Source organism: Heterodontus francisci, chromosome 1, assembly GCF_036365525.1.
Source record: "Heterodontus francisci isolate sHetFra1 chromosome 1, sHetFra1.hap1, whole genome shotgun sequence".
Classification (NCBI taxonomy): domain Eukaryota; kingdom Metazoa; phylum Chordata; class Chondrichthyes; order Heterodontiformes; family Heterodontidae; genus Heterodontus; species Heterodontus francisci.
In genome coordinates, this window is record NC_090371.1 from 151,861,697 (window position 1) to 151,884,667 (window position 22,971).

At 43.2% G+C, this 22,971-nt stretch overlaps 2 protein-coding genes across 3 annotated transcripts in view; one reads left to right on the forward strand and one right to left on the reverse strand.

Moving 5' to 3' along the window:
• The window catches only part of zcchc4 (zinc finger, CCHC domain containing 4), a 132,527-nt gene that overhangs the window by 71,369 nt on the left and 38,187 nt on the right, over positions 1 to 22,971 (reverse strand). The gene's annotated exons all lie outside the window — the stretch shown is intronic.
• The window catches only part of si:dkey-219e21.4 (nuclear factor 7, ovary), a 32,544-nt gene that overhangs the window by 170 nt on the left and 9,403 nt on the right, over positions 1 to 22,971 (forward strand). Inside the window, exons 2-5 of the mRNA XM_068037279.1 lie at positions 22 to 267; positions 13,206 to 13,301; positions 13,668 to 13,910; positions 14,762 to 14,784. Of these exons, the coding sequence (XP_067893380.1) occupies positions 58 to 267; positions 13,206 to 13,301; positions 13,668 to 13,910; positions 14,762 to 14,784 (572 nt within the window). The 5' untranslated portion in view covers positions 22 to 57. The remainder of the gene's footprint in view (positions 1 to 21; positions 268 to 13,205; positions 13,302 to 13,667; positions 13,911 to 14,761; positions 14,785 to 22,971) is intronic.

Consider the following 22,971-nt stretch of genomic DNA (forward strand, 5'->3'; position numbering starts at 1 on the left):
TTTTCTACTCAAACTCTGCAGGTTATTATTTATTCCCCTGCACTCAATCTACTACCGATGGCAGAAAACACACAGCTCTTTCCTTCTAACCCTACACTGGATGCTAACACATGTGCAACCAAAGTTCCAAAGAAAAGGAGTCCGTCTCCAGTCCATTCGCAATTATTGACGAACCAAGATTTGGATGACAAAAAACAGCAAGAGTCCACAAGCTCAGCACAAGCACAGAATGCAGCAGAGAGGATTACAGAGCAGCTATTACTGCAGGTACTGTCTCCTTTGAAAAGACTCCCCTTTCTTTACAATGGGTAGCAATGGACGCTTTGGGCTGGATTTTACAGCAGCACCCCACCCCCGACGTTGGGGATCGTGGCCGGCCTGGGTTGGGGGGGGGGGGGGGGGGGGAGGAATTTTTTTTCCCAAAATATACTTTATTCATAAAAATCGGTAAAAATTACATTGCCAAACAGTTTCAAACAGCACCAAAAAATACAAACATTGTAAGGGAGATCAGTTTCCTTCAATACAGTCATGAGTTGCTTCACAACCCTTTCATTTCATTTGTCATGCAATTAACATTTTTACATTTTACAGCAAATGAAAATTTTTCCAATACAGTTCGAGGGGTTTCCCATGGATCCAGCCCCTCAGTTCAGCTTGGTGGGGGGACCTTACACTATGGTCTTTCCCCATTGAGCCTTTGCTGCGGCTGCCCCAAGCTTTAGTGCGTCCCTCAGTACGTAGTCCTGGACCTTGGAATGTGCCAGTCTGCAACATTCTGTGGTGGACAACTCTTTGCGCTGGAAGACCAGCAGGTTTCGGGCAGACCAAAGGGCGTCTTTCACCGAATTGATAGTCCTCCAGCAGCAGTTGATGTTTGTCTCGGTGTGCGTCCCTGGGAACAGCCCGTAGAGCACAGACTCCTGTGTTACAGAGCTGCTTGGGATGAACCTCGACAAAAACCACTGCATCTCTTTCCACACCTGCTTTGCAAAGACACATTCCAGAAGGAGGTGGGCAACCGTCTCTTCCCCACCACAGCCACCGCGGGGGCATTGCACGGAGGGGGCGAGACTTCGGGTGTGCAGGAAGGATCTGACGGGGAGGGCTCTTCTCACCACCAGCCAAGCAACATCTTAGTGCTTGTTTGAAAGTTCTGGTGATGAGGCATTCCGCCAAATGACTTTGGCGGTCTGCTCGGGGAACCATCAAACAGGATCCACCGTCTCTGCCTCTCCTGCAAGCCTCGACACCGGGAAGGCCCTGCCCAATATTGCCGGCGGCAGCAAGGCCTTGTCGTGTCCTCTCCGCTGCTCGGTGATGGGAGCCAAATCTAAATATTTAAATAAATGTAAATTAATGAATAAATGACTTACCCACTCCCACCGTCCATTCCAGTGCCTAATTGGTGCCAGTGGCTCGCACTCCCCCACCTTCGGATCTCTGTCCGGAAATCCAAGACAGAACACTGATGGGGAGGGGGGAGCAGTTAAGTTTCTCTGTGCGAGATGGAGGAAGCAGGGTAAAACTAATTTCATTGGTCTAGGGGGTGGTGGGAAGGGGTAAAGTTTAAAGTTGATGAACTTTGGGGGGGCAAAGGTCGGGAGCACATGGTAATTGTTTTGGCGGGGGGGGGGGGAGGGAGAGAGAAGAGGGCAGGTTTTTATTGCAATAGTTATGGGGGTGGTGGGAGCGGGCCAGGATAAATTTATTTCAATTTTACAAACACGGTAACTTTAAAAATTTTAATGGCAATGTTAAATTATTGCAGGAGCTAAAATCTTATGGAGACACCATGCCAAACACATGGTGTTTTATATTATGAATGCAGCTTATATTTTTCAGCCTATCTATAAATGGCATCAGCGCCTGTGCATGGTACCGTTGCCGGGGATGAACTGCCCGCCCCCTCCACGTCATCCGGGGGGGGTAAGCAATCCACCCCGGCCATTTAAATGAGCCACCGCATTTAATATTGTGGCGGCTTTGTGAAGCTCGGCCCACACAGGGCTGCCATTGTTTACCGCCACCGCCGTCCGTAAATTTCACCCCTTTATTTTCCTGTCAATTATTAACATTTTAGCTTTGCTTTCTTTCAAGTGATGCAAAACCATTCAAGTAAATTTATTTTTAAATGGGCGCAATCTACATGAAAAAACTTGAGTGCTCTTTTGGAAGAGTTAAAACAAAGTATAACTTTTGTCATGATGTAGCATGCAAGTAATGTGCTGATATGTTTGTGAGGTTTATTTTATGGTGTCACAAACAGAAGGCTTACCAAATTCAAAAGGTGGCAAGAAAGTGCCACTTTAAATTATTGCAGGAGCTAAAATCTTATGGAGACACCATGCCAAACACATGGTGTTTTATATTATGAATGCAGCTTATATTTTTCAGCCTATCTATAAATACTGTATTTTATAAAGGTGGTATTACACATTTTCCTTAATTCTTTGCATAAATATGAGGTGGCCAAATATTTGCTTTAGGGGAAAACTTGTTTAAAGTTCTTGACTGAAATGGATGGAGGTGCAGTTGCATCAACTTGCTGGTGCATTCTGTGAAAGAAGATCCAGACAGGCCGAGCTCTGTGCTCATATGTGCATTGGTACACAATGGGACACAATTGGTACAATAAAACACGCTCTCGTGTTAGAACTAGAATGTGATTGAGCAGCTGAAGTTGAAATGTGGTGTGAGAAATGAAGTCTGCTGTTTAATAGCACCTGGTGTAGGGTTTAGCCAGCAGAACTAGAAGATCCCAGGCTCAGTTCCTGTTTGCACTGAGTTAGCTGGTCTCAGCCAAGCAGCAGCTGTCACGCTGCAATTGGATGCAGAGTTCCAGGGCTAGGAAAGAGGATTCCACTCCCAATTACTATCTGGTAACCTCAATGTGCAAAAAGAATTAGGTCCTTCTGTGCTGCCTTCCATGATAAAATAGTTGATTAAAACTTAGTTTCACACATGACAATTGGTCACAGGTAAGATGCAGAAAATGCTTCCAGCATTCAGAAAACCAGATTTTTTAAAAATTTGTTTTTGTGAGATGTGGGTGTCGCTGGCGGCCAGCATTTATTGCCCATCCCTAATTGCCCTTGAGCTGAGTGGCTTGCTCAGCCATTTCAGAGGGAATTTAAGAGTCAACCACATTGCTGTGGGTCTGGAGTCACACGTCGCCCCGACCAGGTAAGGACGGCAGAATTTCCTTCCCAAAATGACATTAGTGAATCAGCTGGGTTTATACAACAATTGACAATGGTTTCATGGTCACCATTGGACTAGCTTTTAATTCCAGATTTATTAATTCAATTCAAATTTCACCATCTGCCGTGGTGGGATTAAAACCCATACCCCTAGAGCATTAGCCTGGGCGCTGGATTACTAGTCCAGTGACATTACACTACGCCACCGCCTTCCACTGTAGTATGTATCAGCAACATTCTGTAAAGATGGGTGAAGGGAGTAGGAAAGGGTCAAAAATGCACATTGGGTGACTTTAGAGTCAGAGTTATACAGCACAGAAACGGGCCCTTCGGCCCATTGTAAATTTGTTATTATGCTTCATTATGATTCTAGATCAGGCCTTAAAAGCTGCATGCTAATTGAATCAATCTGTTGTGGCTGAAATGCATTTGTTAGTTCGTAGCTGCTCTGCCAGTTGAAGCATCTGACTTTCAATGTAAGTGCAAGGGAAGAAGTTAGCTGGGGGGCGGGGGGGGGGGGCGGGTGGAGTGGAGATGTGGAGAGAAGAGTGCAAATCAGGAAGGCCTGATGAGATTCTCTTCCCCCAGCTGGAGTACAGGTCCAAACCATTTATTTCAATGCGATTTGTCTGTATAGCCCTATTAACCAGATTGGCTGGACCTTCCAAAGCCCTGCATGTATCGATATTTAACTGGATGTACATCAATTCCCAAGTCAAATTTATAGAATTTAATGTGGTACTACGCTGGAATTGACAGACAGTTACCCCAAATTATTGACTTATCTAAACAAATGTTTTTCCTAACAGTTTAGATACAAAATGCTTGACTGCATAAACATTGACAATGATTGTTGGCAGGCTGTACAACAGTGGAAAGTCTAGTCCAGGCTCATAGGATTACATAGAATATGTAATAGAATATTCGGTTCAACCAGTCCATGCTGATGTTTATGCTCTACTCAAGCCTCCTCCCATCTTTCCTCATCGAAATCTATCATAAACCTCTATTCCCTTCTCCCTCATATGATTCCTAAGAAGTTTCTTCTGCACTCCCTAATGATTTCTTGGTAACTATCTTATATTTATCTCCTCTAGTTATGCTCTTCCCCAACAAATGGAAACATTCTCTCTGTTTCCACTCTATCAAACCTTTCATAATTTTAAACGCCTCGATTAGGTCACCCCTTAACCTTTTTTCAAGAGAAAAGAAACCCTGCTTGTCAATCTTTTCCTGATATGTATACCCATCCATTTCTGATATCATCCTTGCAAATCTTCTCTGCACCCTCTCCAATGCCTCTATATCCTTTCTATAACATGGCAACCAGAACTGCAAGCAGTACTTTAAGTGTGGTTTAACCAAGGTTCAATAGAAGTTTAGCTCATCTTCATTCAATGGAAATATGAGCAGTCAGGATAGCTGTAAACTGCAGCTTCAGTTTACATTTTCTCGACCAGAAAAACCTGGCTCCTAATCTCTCCAAACTCAGCAGGCAGCATTCAACTAGAGACAACTCCATTGGGATCAGATTGCTGAGAGTTTTTAATGCACAGGTATCCTAGCAAATTATAGTTTCTTTAAATCACTGGGATAATACATTAATTTATCCCAGTGATGTATAAAAATAACACTGCGATTTTAAAATGGGGACTGAATTATATTTGCATGCCCTGGTCCCAATCTCTAATTCTGCTTCACCTGAACACTACATATGGTCTTGACTCTCTGTGTACAAAGTCACGGGAGATCAACAAGTAGATTTTTAAATTTTATACCTCTTCCAAAAGCATGTCCAGACGCAGATAAATTCCAACCAGAACAGTACTTTCAAACATAAAACATGACGAGTTCAGACATGTAACACTGTAAATACACTGGAAAGAAAATAGAAACGTCCATTGGCATCAGAATTCTCCAATAAAAGAAACCTTCTATTCACGATGTTTTCAATTTTATTACATTTCTTTCTGAATTCTGGCGATATGGGCATTGTTGAAAAGGCCAGGATTATGTTGCCCATTCTTAGTTGCCATTGAGAAAGTGGTGGTGAGCCTTCTTCTTTCACTACTACAGTCTGTGTGGTGAAGGTGCTCCCACAATCCTGTTAGGGATTTTGATCCAGTGATGAAGAAGGAACTCCGATATATCTCCAAAACAAGGATGGTGTGTGACTGGGAGGTGATGGTCTTCCCATGCACCTGCTGCCATGTCATTCCAGGCGATGGAGGTCAAAGATTTGGGAGGTGTTGCTGAAGAAACTTTGGCAAATTGCTGCAATACATCCTGCAGACAGGGCTCACTGCGGCCATAGTACACCAGTGGTGGAGAGCAATGTTTAAAGCTGGTGAATAGGGCGCCGGTCAACAAGACTGCTTTGTCCAGAATGGTGTTGAGCTTCTTGAGTCTTATTGCGGGGGGAGGGAGGAGAGTGGGGGGGGTGGGTGGGGTTGCGAGGTGGTGGTCAGGAGATGAGTCACCCGCCACAGAATACACAGCCTCTGATATGTTCTTGTGGCCACAGCATTTATGTGGAAGGTTTAGTTCAGTTTCTGATCAATGGTGACCCCGCCCCGCAGGATGTTGATGGGGAATTTGATGATGGCAATATCATTGAACGTCAAGGGGAAGTGTTGAAGATGGTTATTGCCTGGCATTTGGCATTTGTTTGGTGCCATTGTTACTTGCCACTTATCAACCCAAGTTTGAATGTTGTCCAGGTCCTGCTGCATGCAGGTATGAACTGCTTTATTACCTGAGGAGTTGCAAGTGGAGCTGAACATTGCGCAATCATCAGCGAACAGCCCGACTTCTGACCTATTGACAGAGGGAAGGTCATTGATGAAGCAGCTGAAGCTAATTGGGCCAATGACACTGCCCCTGCAGCAATGTCCTGGGACAAAAGTAGACCACAATTTGCAGTAGGGTATCTAATGTTATCTTCCATTAGTTAGACTTGCACATTTAGTTTTTTTTTAATTTTTCATGGCAAGTTGCTGAAAGTGCAAGCTGATAACGCCACAGCAAGGGAAACAGGGTATCTGAAACCTGAAGAAACAAAACAAGCAACCATGTATCTCCTGAACCAATCAGACTAAAGGATTATGAAATAAACAGCACAAGGACTGAGAAGGAAGTTTAAATTAAAGTGGATGAATTCAATGTCAAATCAGTTGCAGAAAGAGAACTAGAGGGAAAGATCGAATGGAGAATGACAAAGTTTAAAAAAATTAAATTTAACCTTTTGAAATCTCCAACGTTAATTAATATCTGAAGGAATGGGACTCTGCACTTGTAATGATTAATTTTTAATGTTAGAGGTTAATTAGCAGTAATTAACAGTTATGACATCATTAAAAGGGTACGTGCGCTTGAAACAACAAAACTTAATTTTCTGCGTAGAATTTAGTTTGCATCTACTGCCCAAATTTAGCAGAGTCACGAAATTCAAATCATTTCAATGGCGGGGCAGACGGCTAAATGTCATTTTTGCAAAGCTACGTCAGAATGCCACAACTTGGACTGCAACCTTTGGAAATTTGCTTCTAACTGTGCAGCTGTCCCTCACCTGAAGTTACTGTATCATTTATGCCTAAATAATGGCGAGCGCCATTAGCCTCACTGTTATTGTGACACCAAATTCTGGCTTTGTCTTTCTTTACAAAAGGAAGAATCTTTTTAAAAAGTCAGTTAAGCATACATCGTCTACAGGCACAGATTGCAATTTTCTACATTACTAATCGCAGATGAGCAAAATTAATATGCATCAGCTAAGTAGTTCTTACTATCCCCATCCACTCTTGGATTTAAGTGCTTAATTAGTACATACTGAGGAACTGTTGCAGTATTGGAAGTAGGGTTTTTCAAATGAGACAATAAACTGTCTTTTCAGGTGGATATCAAAATCATTGGGCACTGTTTGGACAGGAATTATCTAGGTATCTTGATCAGCATTCCACTCCCCCAGTTCCACTCAAGCAACACCACTGAAAATAAATTATCTGATCATTCATCTCATTTACTTGTTGCATGTAAATTGAGGGCCATGTTTACCAGCATAACAATAGTGACTGCATTTCAAAACATCATTCATTCAATGTAAAGCACTTTGGGACATACCAATAAATTTCTCTTACTAATACACTTGCAAACCATAAATTCTATTGAACACAGAGTAATATGTAGACTAACCTAGCATAGCATCATAGTGAAGGCCAGCTTAAATGGTTAAAATGGTGTAGCATTTTCAAATCATTTGACAACAATTATTAAATACTTCACCTTCAAGTCGCATACTATTCAAAATATGAAATATCTAAATAACTCTTGCAAAATATTAGGGATAAAAGCAGAATTCAGTGATGTTGGTTACCGTATAAATAGCAGCCAGGACACCAGGGAAAACTCCCCATTCTTCTTCAAATAGTAACCACAGGATCTTTTACATCCACCTGAGAGGACACACAAGGGCTCAGTTCAATATCTGATCCAAATAATGACACTGAAGTGTCAGTCTAGATTAAATGCTCAAGTGTCTGAAGTAGGACTTGAACTCACAACCTTCTGACTCAGAGGCAAGAAAGCTACCATGGAACCAAGGCTAACACTACGTAGAAAGTAACTTTGAGTGGTACAACAGCACATAACAGCAGATAGAGATCCAGGCAGGATGTAAAGAGCAAAAAAGCAAGGTATAGATGCTGGGCTGAATTTTGTTGTCCTGAGGCCGCCCCACCACGACAACAGAACATTTTGATGGTAGCTGCCCCCCACCCCCCAATCACATGGTGAGGGCAGCATTGGCGACACCGTTCACAACGTCACCTGATACAGGAGCAGGTGCTGGTGCAATTTTTGAAAAGTCTGCCAGCCCTGCAAACAGTTCAACATAATGCAGAGTTGACCCTTTCCCCATACAAAACATGTAGAGTTGATCCCTTCCTCACCTCAGTGGCACCAGCTTCTCACGGACGGGAAAGAGAACGCACGAGAGCTGCACGATGAGCTGAAGATTGGGAACTGAAGGCAAGATCATGGCGAATTACATTTAAATTTATGCAGAGAGGTAATTTAAATATTTAAAGTAGGGTCCCATCGCAGACCGGCAGAGGTGCCGCCACAGGGAAGATCAGGCCCTGCAATCCTGGCGTCAGGATCCCTGGTGGTGGCTGCTGCTGCTCCTCTGATTCTCTGCTCCATCCCCACCCCACCCCGCCACGAAACTCGACATCGGGCTGAGAACAAAATCCAGCCCTCTGCATGGGTAGGGGATGACACTTGGATTTTTAGTGCAGATGGAATGTGGGATCAATATTTTTGCCAACACAATAAAACTCAGGTGATTTTTTTTTAAAGTATTTTGTCCAGTAGTTTGAGTCACATGGAAAACCTGGAACTTATCTACATATTTACATTTCTTCTGTGAATCATGAATGCTAAATGCAAAATACAATAATCACAGAACACAAATGGGACTCTTCAGTGATGTTAAGTTTTGAGTGGTGCCAAGTAATAATGACCGTTAGAAAATTTGAATAGCTAGTTACGTCTTCACTCTGAGGGTACCCACCATCGTGTTGTGTGGCACTACCAATATGCTAAATGGGATAGATTTTGACCAGATCAAGCAATGCAAAACTGGGCATCCATGAGGCGCTGTGGGCCATCAGCAGCAGCAGAATGGTATTCAACCACAATGTGTAACCTTATGGCCTGGCATTTCCCCCACTCTACCATTACCATCAAGACAGGGGACCAACCCTGATTCAATGAAGAGTGCAGGAGGGCATGCCAAAAGCAACACCAGGTATACCTAAAAATGAGGTGTCAGCCTGGTGAAGCTACAAGACAGAACTACCTGCATGCCAAACAACGGAGGCAGCCTGCAATAGACAGAGCTAAGCGATCCCATTACCAATGGATCAGAACTAAGCTCTGCAGTCCTGCCACATCCAGTCGTGAATGGTGGTGGACAATTAAACAACTGACAGGAGGTGGCGGCTCCACAAATGTCCCTATCCTCAATGATGGGGGAGGCCAGCACATCAGTGCAAAAGACAAGGTTGAAGCATTTGCATCAATCTTCAGCCAGAAGTGTCGAGTGGATGATCCATCTCAGTCTCCTCCTGGGTCCCCAGCATCACAGATGTCTTCAGCCAACTTGATTCACTCCATGTGGTATCAAGAAAAGGTTGAAGGCACTGGATACTGTAAAGGCTATGGGCCCTGACAACATTCCGGCAATAGTACTGAAGTCTTGTCCTCCAGAACTAGCTGCGCCCCTAGTCAAGCTGTTCCAGTACAGCTACAACACTGGCGTCTACCCGACAATGTGGAAAATTGCCCGGATATGTTCTGGACACAAAAAGCAGAACAAATTCGACCCAGCCAATTACCACCCTATCAATATACTCCCGACCATCAGTAAAGTGATATCAACAGTGCTATCAAGTGGCATTTGCTTCGCAATAACCTGCTCAGTGATACTCAGTTTGGGTTCCGCCAGGGCCTCTCAGCTGCTGACCTTATTACAGCCTTGGTCCAAAAATGGACAAAAGAGTTGAACTCAAGAGGTGTGGTAAGAGTGACTGCCCTGGACCTCAAAGGCAGCATTTGACCGAGTACGGCATCAAGGAGCCCTAGCAAAATTGGAGTCAATGGGAATCAGGGGGAAAACTCTCCGCTGGTCATACCTAGCACAAAGCAAGATGGCTGTGGTTGTTGGTGGTCAATCATCTGAGCTCCAGGACATCACTGCAAGAGTTTCTCAGGGTAGCGTCCTAGGCCCAACCATCTTCAGCTGCTTCATCAATGACCTTCCTTCAACGATAAGGTCAGAAGTGGGGATGTTCGCTGATGATTGCACAATGTTCAGCACCATTTGCAGCCCCTCAGATACTGAAGTAGCCCATGTCCATATGCAGCAAGATCTGGACAATATCCAGGCTAGGGCTGATAAGTGGCAAGTAACATTTGCACCACACAAGTGCCAGGCAATGACCATCTCCAACAAGAGAGAATCTAACTTTCTCCCCTTGACATTCAATGGCATTACCATCGCTGAATTCCCCCACTTTCAACATCCTGGGGGTTACCATTGACCAGAAACTGAACCAGAAACAACCCGACCATCAATAAAGTGATAATCACAGAACACAAATGGGACTCTTCAGTGATGTTAAGTTTTGAGTGGTGCCAAGTAATAATGACGTTACAAAATTGTGGAGTAGCCACATAAATGCTATGGTTACAAGAGATGGTCAGAGTCTGGGAATTCTGCTCCGAGTAACTTACCTCCTGACTCCCCGATGCCTGCCCACCATCTGCAAGGCACAAGTCAGAAGTGTGATGGAATACTCTCCAATTGCCTGGATGGGTGCAGCTCCAACAACAGTCAAGAAGCTCGACGCCATTCAGGACCAAGCAGCCTACTTGACTGGCACCCAATCCACCACCTCCAACATTCACTCCCTTCACCCCGACACACAGTGGCAGCTGTGTGTACCATGATGGGGAGGCCCAGCACATAAGTGCAAAAGGCTGAAGCATCTACGCAGCAATGTGAAAAATCGCATAGGTATGTCTTGTGCACAAAAAGCAGGACAAATCCAACCCAGCCAAATAACTCCCTATCAGTCTACCTCGATCATCAGCAAAATGATGGAAGGGATTGTCGGCAGTGCTATTAAGAGGCAGCTCACCACTATCTTCTCAAGGGTAATTAGGGATGGGCAATAAATGCTGGCATAGCCAGCGATGCCCACATCCCCTGAACAAATTAAGTAAAAAGTGTACTCACTGTGCACCACTCAGCACTGGAAAAAAATAATTTTTCTTGATTACCAGAGCCCCCAAATAACCTACTTCCTCTTTTAAGCTACCTTGTTAGATATAAATGGCAGGTAGGAACACCAGGAAAAGGAAGAACACATTTTTCAGAATTGTATCTTACAAGACAGGTTTGCAGATCAACATGCAAGTATTCCTGGATCACAGCAACAATGGTTTTGTGTCATGATTTGTAAACTAACTATGGTGTTAAAGAGTACAACTTGCAGCACAAAACGTCTACGAATGCTATAAAGCAACTGGTTGAAAAGACCCAGAATTTTGTGCAGATGGATACTGTCTAGCTGTGCATCTCTCAGAGAAATTGGTTACTACTTCAATATGATCGAACAACTCACTGCTTCGGAGAGCATGCATGAAATACTAAAAAGGTATAAATAAATCAAAAAAGGAAAATTCTGCGGATGCTGGAAATCTGAAATAAAAATAGAAAGTGCTGGAAATACTCAGTAGGTCTGGCAGCATATGTGGAGGGAGAAGCAGAGTTAACATTTCAGGTCTGTGACCTTTCATTAGAAAATGTGTTTACAATTTCCAGATTGTAATTAATTGGATTTCGATTACTGTAAATTGCTTTGTTAGCAGTATCTGATCTGCATCCATATGGGACAGTTGCACACTTAATACAGTCATAGGGAAAGTTTGATGGCCTGACCATTTTATGGTGCTGCAGCTATGCATGGAAAAAGTCATGGAAGGCCTATGTCAGGAAGATGACCAATGAACGTTTGTACTGTCTTTGGCCATTATTTCTGCTATCATTACTTCAGAAGTGGATATAACAATGAATATATTGTCTACCATTTATGTTGCAGATGTAGTGGGCCAAGTCATCAGTTAGCATTGCACTGTACACCAAAATTCTCTGGTGAGTAGAGTGGTTAATGTGCAGCCAGATGCAGATGGGGTTGAGACGATCAACTTAATTTCAGCAAGAACAACCACCAGTTTCAAAATGTACTGTGGTAAATTAGTTATACAAGGACCTGCTGTGCCACAACATCATCTGCTGGCTCAACTGTGGTTTAACACTCGACAGTTATTTGGGACACATCATGAAATACACATCTTCATAGAACAGAAGGAAAGCTCTCTGCCAGGACTCTAAGCTGATGCATTTCTAACAGACTTCATTTAAATAACTTCACTGCAAGGGCCTTATTGCATCATGGCAGAACTGTTCATCCATGTGCATGTTTTTGAAAATAAGCTCCGCCTGTTCAAAAGTCATCTAGCTGTAGTGTTAGTTGCAATTCCTCATATGTGCTGCAATTCAGAAGGAGCTGCAAAAGTCTAGTGAGTGTGGCTGTTAGCCATTAAGGATAAGAAATGTGGTACATGAGTTTAACAGCCACGTCCAAGACTTCCACGACAATCGTCAAGTGTTTGAAAAGCTTTTCACGGTCAGCATCAAGAATGTCACACCAGATATTAAAAGGAAACTTGAGCTCCTGTTGAAAAGTAATGCTGATGGGGTGGGAACTTGGCCCAACTCATGCGGTCATGGTTTAGCAGCACTGACTTGTGTGAATAAGCATCTTCAGAAATGAATCTGCAGGATATCCTTCAGTTGTTCAAGACAAAGCTAGCACCAGGAATGAAACACCTAGTGAGATAGAAACAAGACTAGATCTTGGACTGAGAGACTGACTAAACATGTTGTACAATGAATAGCTGTTCACTAAATGTAAATATAAGGTTCAGCTCGTGCATACAAAACTGGCACCATGAAGGTGCTTGAGAATGTTTATCCAATAAATGCATGAGTGCTCATTGGAAAGGAATGTGACTATGCTGGTATTTAATCAGGATTTTACAGACACAAGGTATTTTAATCATATGCTTAAGAGTGAGGTCAATTCCCTTGCTGTGACAGGTTGGGCAACCCTTCCCTGGTATATATATTTTAAGTGAAATACAGCATTGCCAAATTAATCATCAGTTCAGTATTGTGGGCCTGACAGGGTATTTGAAAATGCATTCCATGGAAATGTTTGATACATTTTTGATCCGACGAGTCTGGTGGATTCTACTACTGTTTCCTTTTAATTTGAAGTCACAACATAAAATTGACCATGAATTAAAACTTTTTTACACGCACAAATGAGGTTAATGCAATGAGATTGATTAATAACTTTTTCATGTATTTTGCAGACGACTCCAAAGCAGTCTCCTCATGATCTCTATACTAAAAGAGATGAAGTAGAAGCACGTATCCAATCCCTGAAGAACAGGAATACTGTTCTTACAGTAAGAGCATTGATATTATGAAACTGGTGTTCGGTTTGACATGTACTCCAAGTTAACTAAAATCCAGACCCTGACCATGCAAAGGGGGGAACTTCTACAATTGCGTGAGGATGTCCTCCTTGAGCATCATGCCTTCTGGTCTAGAATATTTGAGTTTGTAACTGGAGAGTCACCCAGATTCTTTGATGCTTTGAAAGATGTTTAGTAAGAACAGCAGTAACATGTAAGCAAGCGACCCGAAGTCTCAGACCTTTAACTGCAGTGTAATTCTACCCTTAATCCTTCTGAATCTGATTCTACTGTGCTTCATTAATTTCTGATTGTTCTATTTTGATGTTTCTAACTCATATTCCTGTCATTGTACAGAGCTCAGCAGAACACCTCAAAGAACAGATTTCCAACCAATATGAAACAATAAGAAAAATCCTGAATAGTGATGAAAAAGCAACACTGGAACTCATTGATGTTGAAAAGAGGGTCGCTTTGGGAAAACTCCAAAAGATCATCAAGGAATGGACCAACAACTTAGATCAAATAAATAAATCCATCAAAGCAACACAAGAAGTCACTGACCAAGAAGAAAGCAAAGTGCAGTCAAGTCAAGCTACAGTAGGTCCCATTTTTGCTGTTTTTCTTACACTTTCCCCTAATCCATCGTAAGGATACTCCCAATGAATTATGTTAGTAGCTCAATATTTTATTAGCTATTGTTATGACTAATCAATAGGAACTACATTAAGCTGAATCATATGGTCAAAAGACGAGTTTCTTATTTGAGTTAATTAAGTGTCTTGCACAGTAATATCTAATTTTCTCATTAAATAAAGACAACGATTTTTCAATCAACACAAATATATACACAACCCAGCTAATAAATGACCACATATGCAATTCAGAGTTTGTTAGTGCTTTACTATAGGTAGGTTGAACATGTGTAAGACAGATGGAATCCAAAGTATTCCTGTGTAACAACAACATGTTACTGCTATTTTTACTAAACATCTTTCAAAGCAACAAAGAAGCTGGGTGACTCTCCAGTTACAAACTCAAATATTCTAAACCAGAAGGCATGATGCTCAAGGAGGACATTCCCATTCAATTTGCATGGTCAGGCTTTTAGATACCTTGGTGTATGTGTCAAACTGAAACTCACCAACCTATCCAAAAGGAACACTTCCCTTTCCCCCACACCACCCAGTGTATATTCTGACCTAACTAAATGGAATAACTTTACCCAGATCACTCCTGGGAAGACAATAAGGAATATTCTCCCTTGCTTCCTGTATTGCTTTCAAATGCTGCTTATTGAGGCCACAAGCCCACTACTTCAGTCATGGACATCCCATCAAGCACCTTTAGAATTTTTTTTCCACAGGGTAAAATTAAGCACACTATAGACTACATGTTATAAAAATTTATTTCAACATTTCTACTAACATCTTTTTGTCCTTTTTTTTCAGAATATCAAACTTACTGAATATGGGTAAGGTTCCACATTTGGTTTGGTTTTTAATGTTACTGATTGAAATATTTATTAATTTACAATTTCTAGCTTCAGCATTCATCTGGAACATTAAGTATTAAATTAGAGCACAGAATTCTGTACAGTACTTGTTAAGCAGTTTACGAACATCCGAATTAAGAGCAGGAGTAGGTCACTCGGCCCTTCGAGCCTGCTCCGCCATTATGTTCATGGCTGAACTGATTACTCAACATTTCCACCTACCCCCAATAACCTTCCACCCCCTTGCTTATCAAGAATCTATCTACCTCTGCCTTAAAGATATTCAAAGACTCTGCTTCCACTGCCTTTTGAGGAAGAGAACTCCAAAGACTCACGACCCTCAGAGAAAAAAATTCTCCTCATTTCTATTTTAAATGGGCAACCCCTTATTTTTAACCAGTGACCCCTAGTTCTAGATTCTCCCACAAGGGGAAGCATCCTTTCCACATCCACCCTGTCAAGACCCCTCAGGATCTTATATGTTTCAATCAAAAAAATAATTAATAGGACAACATGTGCTAATTCATATTACATTTTCAAGTAGCCTGTGTTACACCTCACCACTGGTGTTTCTGCAATAATCAATAGTCCCGATTTCAGTCAGCGGCAAAGTGATGTCAATACTACCACTAAATCTGGGCCAATGTATCAGCTAAGCCAACGCTTTATGACGGGTCAGATCTTCAACATCTTTGCTCCCACTCTTTCACCCTCCTCCCCCCCCCCCCCCCACTTCACCATCCTGTCCTCTTCCCCGCCTCCATGTCCACTTCCACCTTCTCCTCTATTCTTCTTCTCCTCTGCCCCTTCTCTCTCTCCCTTTTCCTCCTCATCAGTCTGATTATCCTCCCCACCTCTAAACTGCACATGGTCTTAACTGCCCATGTGCAATGCAAAAGGAGATCAACTAATATATTTTAAAGCTGTACCAACCCACCATTTTGGCAATAAACATATAATGGGTGCCTTAAGCTGCTAGGTATATTGAGCTATTGAGAAATAAGTTACAAGACCTGGATAAATGTAAAATTCTGTTAGCCTGTAAGGTGGACAGTGGATACATTAGCCCATGTTTTCCAATACAGGTGCAGTTTAATCTCAAATGGCTGGAAATAAGTGAAAAGCTTACTTGAGGGGTGCTGCACACAATTTCTCATAGTCAACTCACTATATAATTAGTCATCGCACCAGGTACAGCTTTGGACATGTTCAGGGAGGTAATCTATTGGTAATTCAGATAAAATTTAAAATGGGACATAGCGGAATAGGGGATTAAAAATTCTTATAGCCTTTGGGAAAGTTGAACGGATATTTCAATTCACTGGCAGCTTTTGCTAAAAGTGAAAGGAGAAAGGGGTAATGAGTACTGACAAGTTACAAAGCAGGTAAAACAATGACTTACACTAATATCACACCTTTAGCATAGAAACTACCCCCACCCCCCCCCAAGATGCTTCCCAGAGCTATAGAAAGGAAAATAACAAATACTGAGCTGAAGGAGGACATATAAGGGAAGGGCAACAAATGCTGGCCTTTCCAGCGACGGCCACAACCCAAAAAATGACTTTAAAAAAAGGGAGATCAAAAGAGAAAGCTCTTAAAAGGAGGAACAAGAGGTGCAAGGTTCTAGGGTGGGATTTTTGAGGAGATGGATGTTTTGAAAGGGGGGAGAAAAGTGCCTAAGGAGAGGAGTTGTAATGAAAACGTTAAGTGGCTTGCAGGCCAAGAAGGGAAGTTATGTGGTCAGCAGTTTCACAGAATAAGATCGAAGGAGCTGGAGGTGGGTCTCATGGATGAGATGATGGTGCATGGGGTGAGTGTGGAGGGTGTTGGAGGAAGATAAAGAGAAAGATAGGAATAGGGTGCGGGAGAGGTTTGACTCATTGGGCTAGGGGCAAGTAGCAGAGGCCACTGAATGGACAATCTCCATCATAAAATCTTACTGCACAGAAGGAGGCCATTCAACCCTTTGTGCCTTTGCCTGCTCTTTGAAAGAGCTATCCAATTAATCCCGCTTCCCTGCCCCTCATTTCCCTGCAAATTTTCCTTTTCAAGTATACATCCAATTCTTTTCTGAATATTAGGAGTGAATATGCATCCACTGCCCTTTCAGGCAGCACATTCTAAATCAGAACAACTTGCCGCATCGAACAATTTCTCCTCCTCTCTCCCTGACTCTTTTACCGATTATTTTAAATATATGTCCTCTCGTTATGGACACTCTGATGAGTGGAATCAGTTTCTCCCCATCTGCTCTATCAAAACTTTTCATAATTTTGAACACCGCTATTAAATCTTCCCTTAACCTTCTCTGCTCTAAGGAGAACAAACACTGCTTCTCTAGTCTCTCCATACCTTGGTAAGTCACTTCTATCTTGGGAAAGAAATTGATGAGCTTACCCCACACTTACTGTTAGAGGTGGGGGTGAAGGAGGCAGGGGAAAAAGGATGGTTGTGGAGAAAATAAGCTGAAGGTTATCTTTGTTCTCCAGGATGATCCTTGCATAGTGGACAGCTAGACTGTGTAGAACTTGCTGTGGCCCAGTCAGATCTGGGAATGGATTCATTAGCATCCCTTGTACCTAAAAGATGGAGGCTGTACCAGAGGTGTAGCTGAGAGAGGGACAAAATAAAACAACTTATGTACTGTGGGAAATAGAATGCTAGGCATTTGAGTGTTTGCAAATGCAGTTGTAAGCACCTTGGAGAAAGAGGGGTATTTTTCCCCAAGGCAGACACAGAAGGAAGTAGGGGGAGAGAGATGTGGGGGAGAGGCATACACGGAAGAGGTCGGAACTCTGTCAGTGATCGAGACCACGGGAGTGGAGAGGCCATGGGAGCCAGCAAAGTAGAGCAGGTAGCTACGAATTTGGGTTGATAAGTTTATATGGACCGTGAGGTTTAGGAAGAACAGGAGGGCAGTAACTTCAGAGGAAAATGGCAAAAGGAGCTGAATTTGAGATTGAATTCCACAAACACAAAAAGTGTCTCGGTACAGAGACTGATAGGGGAATAGGAGGAAGCATATCTCAGGGAGAAACACAGGATGGGGTTTGGGAGACAGTAAATAATGAGGGTTTTGTAAGATGAGGTGAGTGAGGTGGAACAAGGCATAGGACTGAAGGAGAAGCAGGGGGAAGAGTCCAAGGTGTGACTTGGTGCTAAGGTCCAGGCCACCATTTGGCACTTTGGGTGTGGAAGATGTTGGAAACTGCAACTAGGCAAGGAGGCTTCAGTAAGGGGCAAGGTGTTAACACCCAGAAGCAGAATATCAATATCCAATGTGATTATGGATGCCAAGAACCTTGCTCATAGGTGAATGGAGGGAAATCCAGATTCACATGGAGTACAAGGGAGCAGTGGTGGGTAGGGTGAGCAAGATAAGAGGGAGTTTGGTGAAATTAACCCACAGCAGATACACTGTGGAAAGATCAACAAGGGGCAACTGGGGTGGTTACTCATACAGAGGCACTGACAAGTGCCTCATTGGGCCCTTCAGAGAATGCCAAGAGTGATGCAGAGGGTAACTGTGGGCTTATTCAGGACTAGTAGTCAAAATATGAATGGACACACAGGCAACTCAGTCAAATATAGGCATGATGTGGTTGAAAACAGACGACAGGGAGGTGGTGCTATGAACAATTAACAAAATTAAAGTCTGAGGTCCTGCGGTGGGACAAAGTTGAATTGTAGATGGATGAAGTTGCTTTGGAGCGCCCATGTACCAATGTCCAGATTTGGAGTCAGTTATGGAGAGGGAGTGTGTGCAGGAGTAACAGCTGAGGCACTGGAGGTGGTCCAGTGGAATCAGAGGACACTGGAAGATGGGAGAGTGGCCGATGACAGCAGAGATTGATCCTGGCACTTCGCAAAGGTTTGCTCGATTTACATCCACTCATGGATATCAGATATACCAGGTACACCAGTCAGTTGCCATGTTAATAAACTGATGTTTGTCCTATAATCAATGGGAATTTTATGACATGTAAAGTTAAATTTTTTGGCTGTGAAGGCTCCACATAAAATGTATTTGGTCAATCTCAGTTTAGTACCAAATGGTTATGGCTGATGGTATAAAACTAATTGGGAATCTCAATCAGATATTCAAAGGATGAATGATACGGGAAGTGAAAAAATTCAGAGTGACGTAGGGGCATTGTTTGGGACCAGCAAAATGAGTTTGACTCGACATTTGGCCAATCTATACCTGACCTGGATGTACTCGAGATCGACAGTGATTATTTCTGTGATGGTTCTCCTGGCATGAGTATTTTACAACAAGCTTTTGTGAAGCTTTATTTTGAGACAAAAAATAATATGCATCTCTCTCATTTTGTTGTTGGGAAAACAGACGTTGTAGCGTTGTATACTTGTGGACCTAGTACAGTGCTGTGACACTGTCAGGATTTGTCTGGGACGATTTGTGGGTTTTGTGATATTGTGGGAGTAGTTTAAGGTTCTGATGTAATGTGAGGTAGTGAGTATTCCGAAAAGAAATGAGTAGGCATCAGAAAAAGGAATTGAGAATTTTTTTTTTTTAAAGAACATTACAGCGCAGTACAGGCCCTTTGGCCCTCGATGTTGCGCCGACCTGTGAAACCATCTGACCTACACTATTCCATTTTCATCCATATGTCTATCCAATGACCACTTAAATGCCCTTAAAGTTGGCGAGTCTACTACTTTTGCAGGCAGGGCGTTCCACGCCCCTACTACTCTCTGAGTAAAGAAACTACCTCTGACATCTGTTCTATATCTATCACCCCTCAACTTGAAGCTATGTCCTCTCGTGTTTGCCATCACCATCAGAGGAAAAAGACTCTCACTATCCACCCTATCTAACCCTCTGATTATCTTATATGTCTCTATTAAGTCACCTCTCCTCCTCCTTCTCTCCAACGAAAACAACCTCAAGTCCCTCAGCCTTTCCTCGTAAGACCTTCCCTCCATACCAGGCAACATCCTAGTAAATCTCCTCTGCACCCTTTCCAAAGCTTCCACATCCTTCCTATAATGCGGTGACCAGAACTGCACGCAATACTCCAGGTGCGGTCTCACCAGAGTTTTGTACAGCTGCAGCATGACCTCGTGGCTCCGAAACTCGATCCCCCTACTAATAAAAGCTAACACACCATATGCCTTCTTAACAGCCCTATTAACCTGGGTGGCAACCTTCAGGGATTTATGCACCTGGACACCAAGATCTCTCTGTTCATCGACACTACCAAGAATCTTCCCATTAGCCCAGTACTCTGCATTCCTGTTACTCCTTCCAAAGTGAATCACCTCGCACTTTTCCGCATTAAACTCCATTTGCCATCTCTCAGCCCAGCTCTGCAGCCTATCTATGTCCCTCTGTACCCTACAACATCCTTCGGCACTATCCACAACTCCACCGACCTTAGTGTCATCCGCAAATTTACTAACCCACCCTTCTACACCCTCATCCAGGTCATTTATAAAAATGACAAACAGCAGTGGCCCCAAAACAGATCCTTGCGGTACACCACTGGTAACTAAACTCCAGGATGAACATTTGCCATCAACCACCACCCTCTATCTTCTTTCAGCTAGCCAATTTCCAATCCAAATCTCTAAATCACCTTCAACCCCATACTTCCGTATTTTCTGCAATAGCCTACCATGGGGAACCTTATCAAACGCCTTACTGAAATCCATATACACCACATCCACTGCTTTACCCTCATCCACCTGTTTGGTCACCTTCTCGAAAAACTCAATAAGGTTTGTGAGGCACGACCTACCCGTCACAAAACCGTGCTGACTATCGCTAATGAACTTATTGTTTTCAAGATGATTATACATCCTGTCTCTTATAACCTTTTCCAACATTTTACCCACAACCGAAGTAAGGCTCACAGGTCTATAATTACCAGGGCTGTCTCTACTCCCCTTCTTGAACAAGGGGACAACATTTGCTATTCTCCAGTCTTCCGGCACTATTCCTGTCGACAATGACGACATAAAGATCAAGGACAAAGGCTCTGCAATCTCCTCCCTAGCTTCCCAGAGAATCCTAGGATAAATCCCATCTGGCCCAGGGGACTTATCTATTTTCACACTTTCCAAAATTGATAACACCTTCTCCTTGTGAACCTCAATCCCATCTAGCCTAGTAGCCTGAATCTCAGTATTCTCCTCGACAACATTTTCTTTCTCTACTGTAAATACTGACACAAAATATTCATTTAACACTTCCCCTACCTCCTCTGATTCCACACATAACTTCCCACTACTATCCTTGATTGGCCCTAATCTAACTCTAGTCATTCTTTTATTCCTGATATACCTATAGAAAGCCTTAGGGTTTTCCCTGATCCTATCCGCCAATGACTTCTCGTGTCCTCTCCTTGCTCTTCTTAGCTCTCCCTTTAGATCCTTCCTGGCTAGCTTGTAACTCTCAAGCGCCCTAACTGAGCCTTCACGTCTCATCCTAACATAAGCCTTCTTCTTCCTCTTGACAAGCGCTTCAACTTCTTTAGTAAACCACGGCTCCCTCGCTCGACAACTTCCTCCCTGCCTCACAGGTACATACTTATCAAGGACACGCAGTAGCTGCTCTTTGAATAAGCTCCACATTTCGATTGTTCCCATCCCCTGCAGTTTCCTTCCCCATCCTACGCATCCTAAATCTTGCCTAATCACATCATAATTTCCTTTCCCCCAGCTATAATTCTTGCCCTGCGGTATATACCTGTCCCTGCCCATCGCTAAGGTAAACCTAACCGAATTGTGATCACTATCACCAAAGTGCTCACCTACATCTAAATCTAACACCTGGCCGGGTTCATTACCAAGTACCAAATCCAATGTGGCATCGCCCCTGGTTGGCCTGTCTACATACTGTGTCAGAAAACCCTCCTGCACACACTGGACAAAAACAGACCCATCTAAAGTACTCGAACTATAGTATTTCCAGTCGATATTTGGAAAGTTAAAGTCCCCCATAACAACTACCCTGTTACTCTCACCCCTGTCGAGAATCATCTTCGCTATCCTTTCCTCTACATCTCTGGAACTATTTGGAGGTCTATAAAAGAGTCCCAACAGGGTGACCTCTCCTCTCCTGTTTCTAACCTCGGCCCATACTACCTCAGTAGACGAGTCCTCAAACGTCCTTTCTGTCGCTGTAATACTCTCCTTGATTAACAATGCCACACCCCCCCGTCTTTTACCATCTTCTCTGTTCTTACTGAAACATCTAAATCCCGGAACCTGCAACATCCATTCCTGCCCCTGCTCTACCCATGTCTCCGAAATGGCCACTACATCGAGATCCCAGGTACCAACCCATGCTGCAAGCTCACCCACCTTATTCCGGATGCTCCTGGCGTTGAAGTAGACACACTTTAAACCAGGTTCTTGCTTGCCAGTGCCCTCTTGCGTCCTTGTAACCTTATCCCTGACCTCACTACTCTCAACATCCTGTACACTGGAACTACAATTTAGGTTCCCATCCCCCTGTTGAATTAGTTTAAACCCCCCCGAAGAGCACTAGCAAATCTCCCCCCAAGGATATTGGTACCCCTCTGGTTCAGGTGAAGACCATCCTGTTTGTAGAGGTCCCACCTACCCCAGAAAGAGCCCCAAGTTATCCAGGAAACCAAAACCCTCCCTCCTGCACCAAACCCTCCCTCCTTGAGGTAATGGAGTACAGTAGTGGGGGCTGTTGGGAGGGACAATGGGCAGAGTGCATTTGGGTGTAACTTGGATAGTCAGTAATCAAGATGCATGGCATGGAATTGTAATTGGTAATAGGGCATAGTTAGAATGTGAGGGAAAGGTGCAACTATGCTTGTAATGAATAGTTGATGGTCTGAGTGAGTACAGCGACAAAGGGCAGCCAAGGAGTAAATGAGAAGTTTGGAATATGGGTAATACACATTGAAGAGTACAATGTATTTGAGTGAGTAGGTAGGGGAAAAAGTAGTCTGGAGATTGGTAATGTGTCCTGAACGACATACAAACTAGGAGAAGTAGGCCATTCAGCCCCTCTAGCCTGCTCCGCCATTCAATAAGATCATGGCTGATCGGTTTGTGTCTCAAATTCCACACTCCCATCTACCCCTGATAACCTTTGATTCCCTTGCCTAACAAGAATCTATCTACTCCCGCTTTAAAATTATTCAATGACCCCCACCTCCA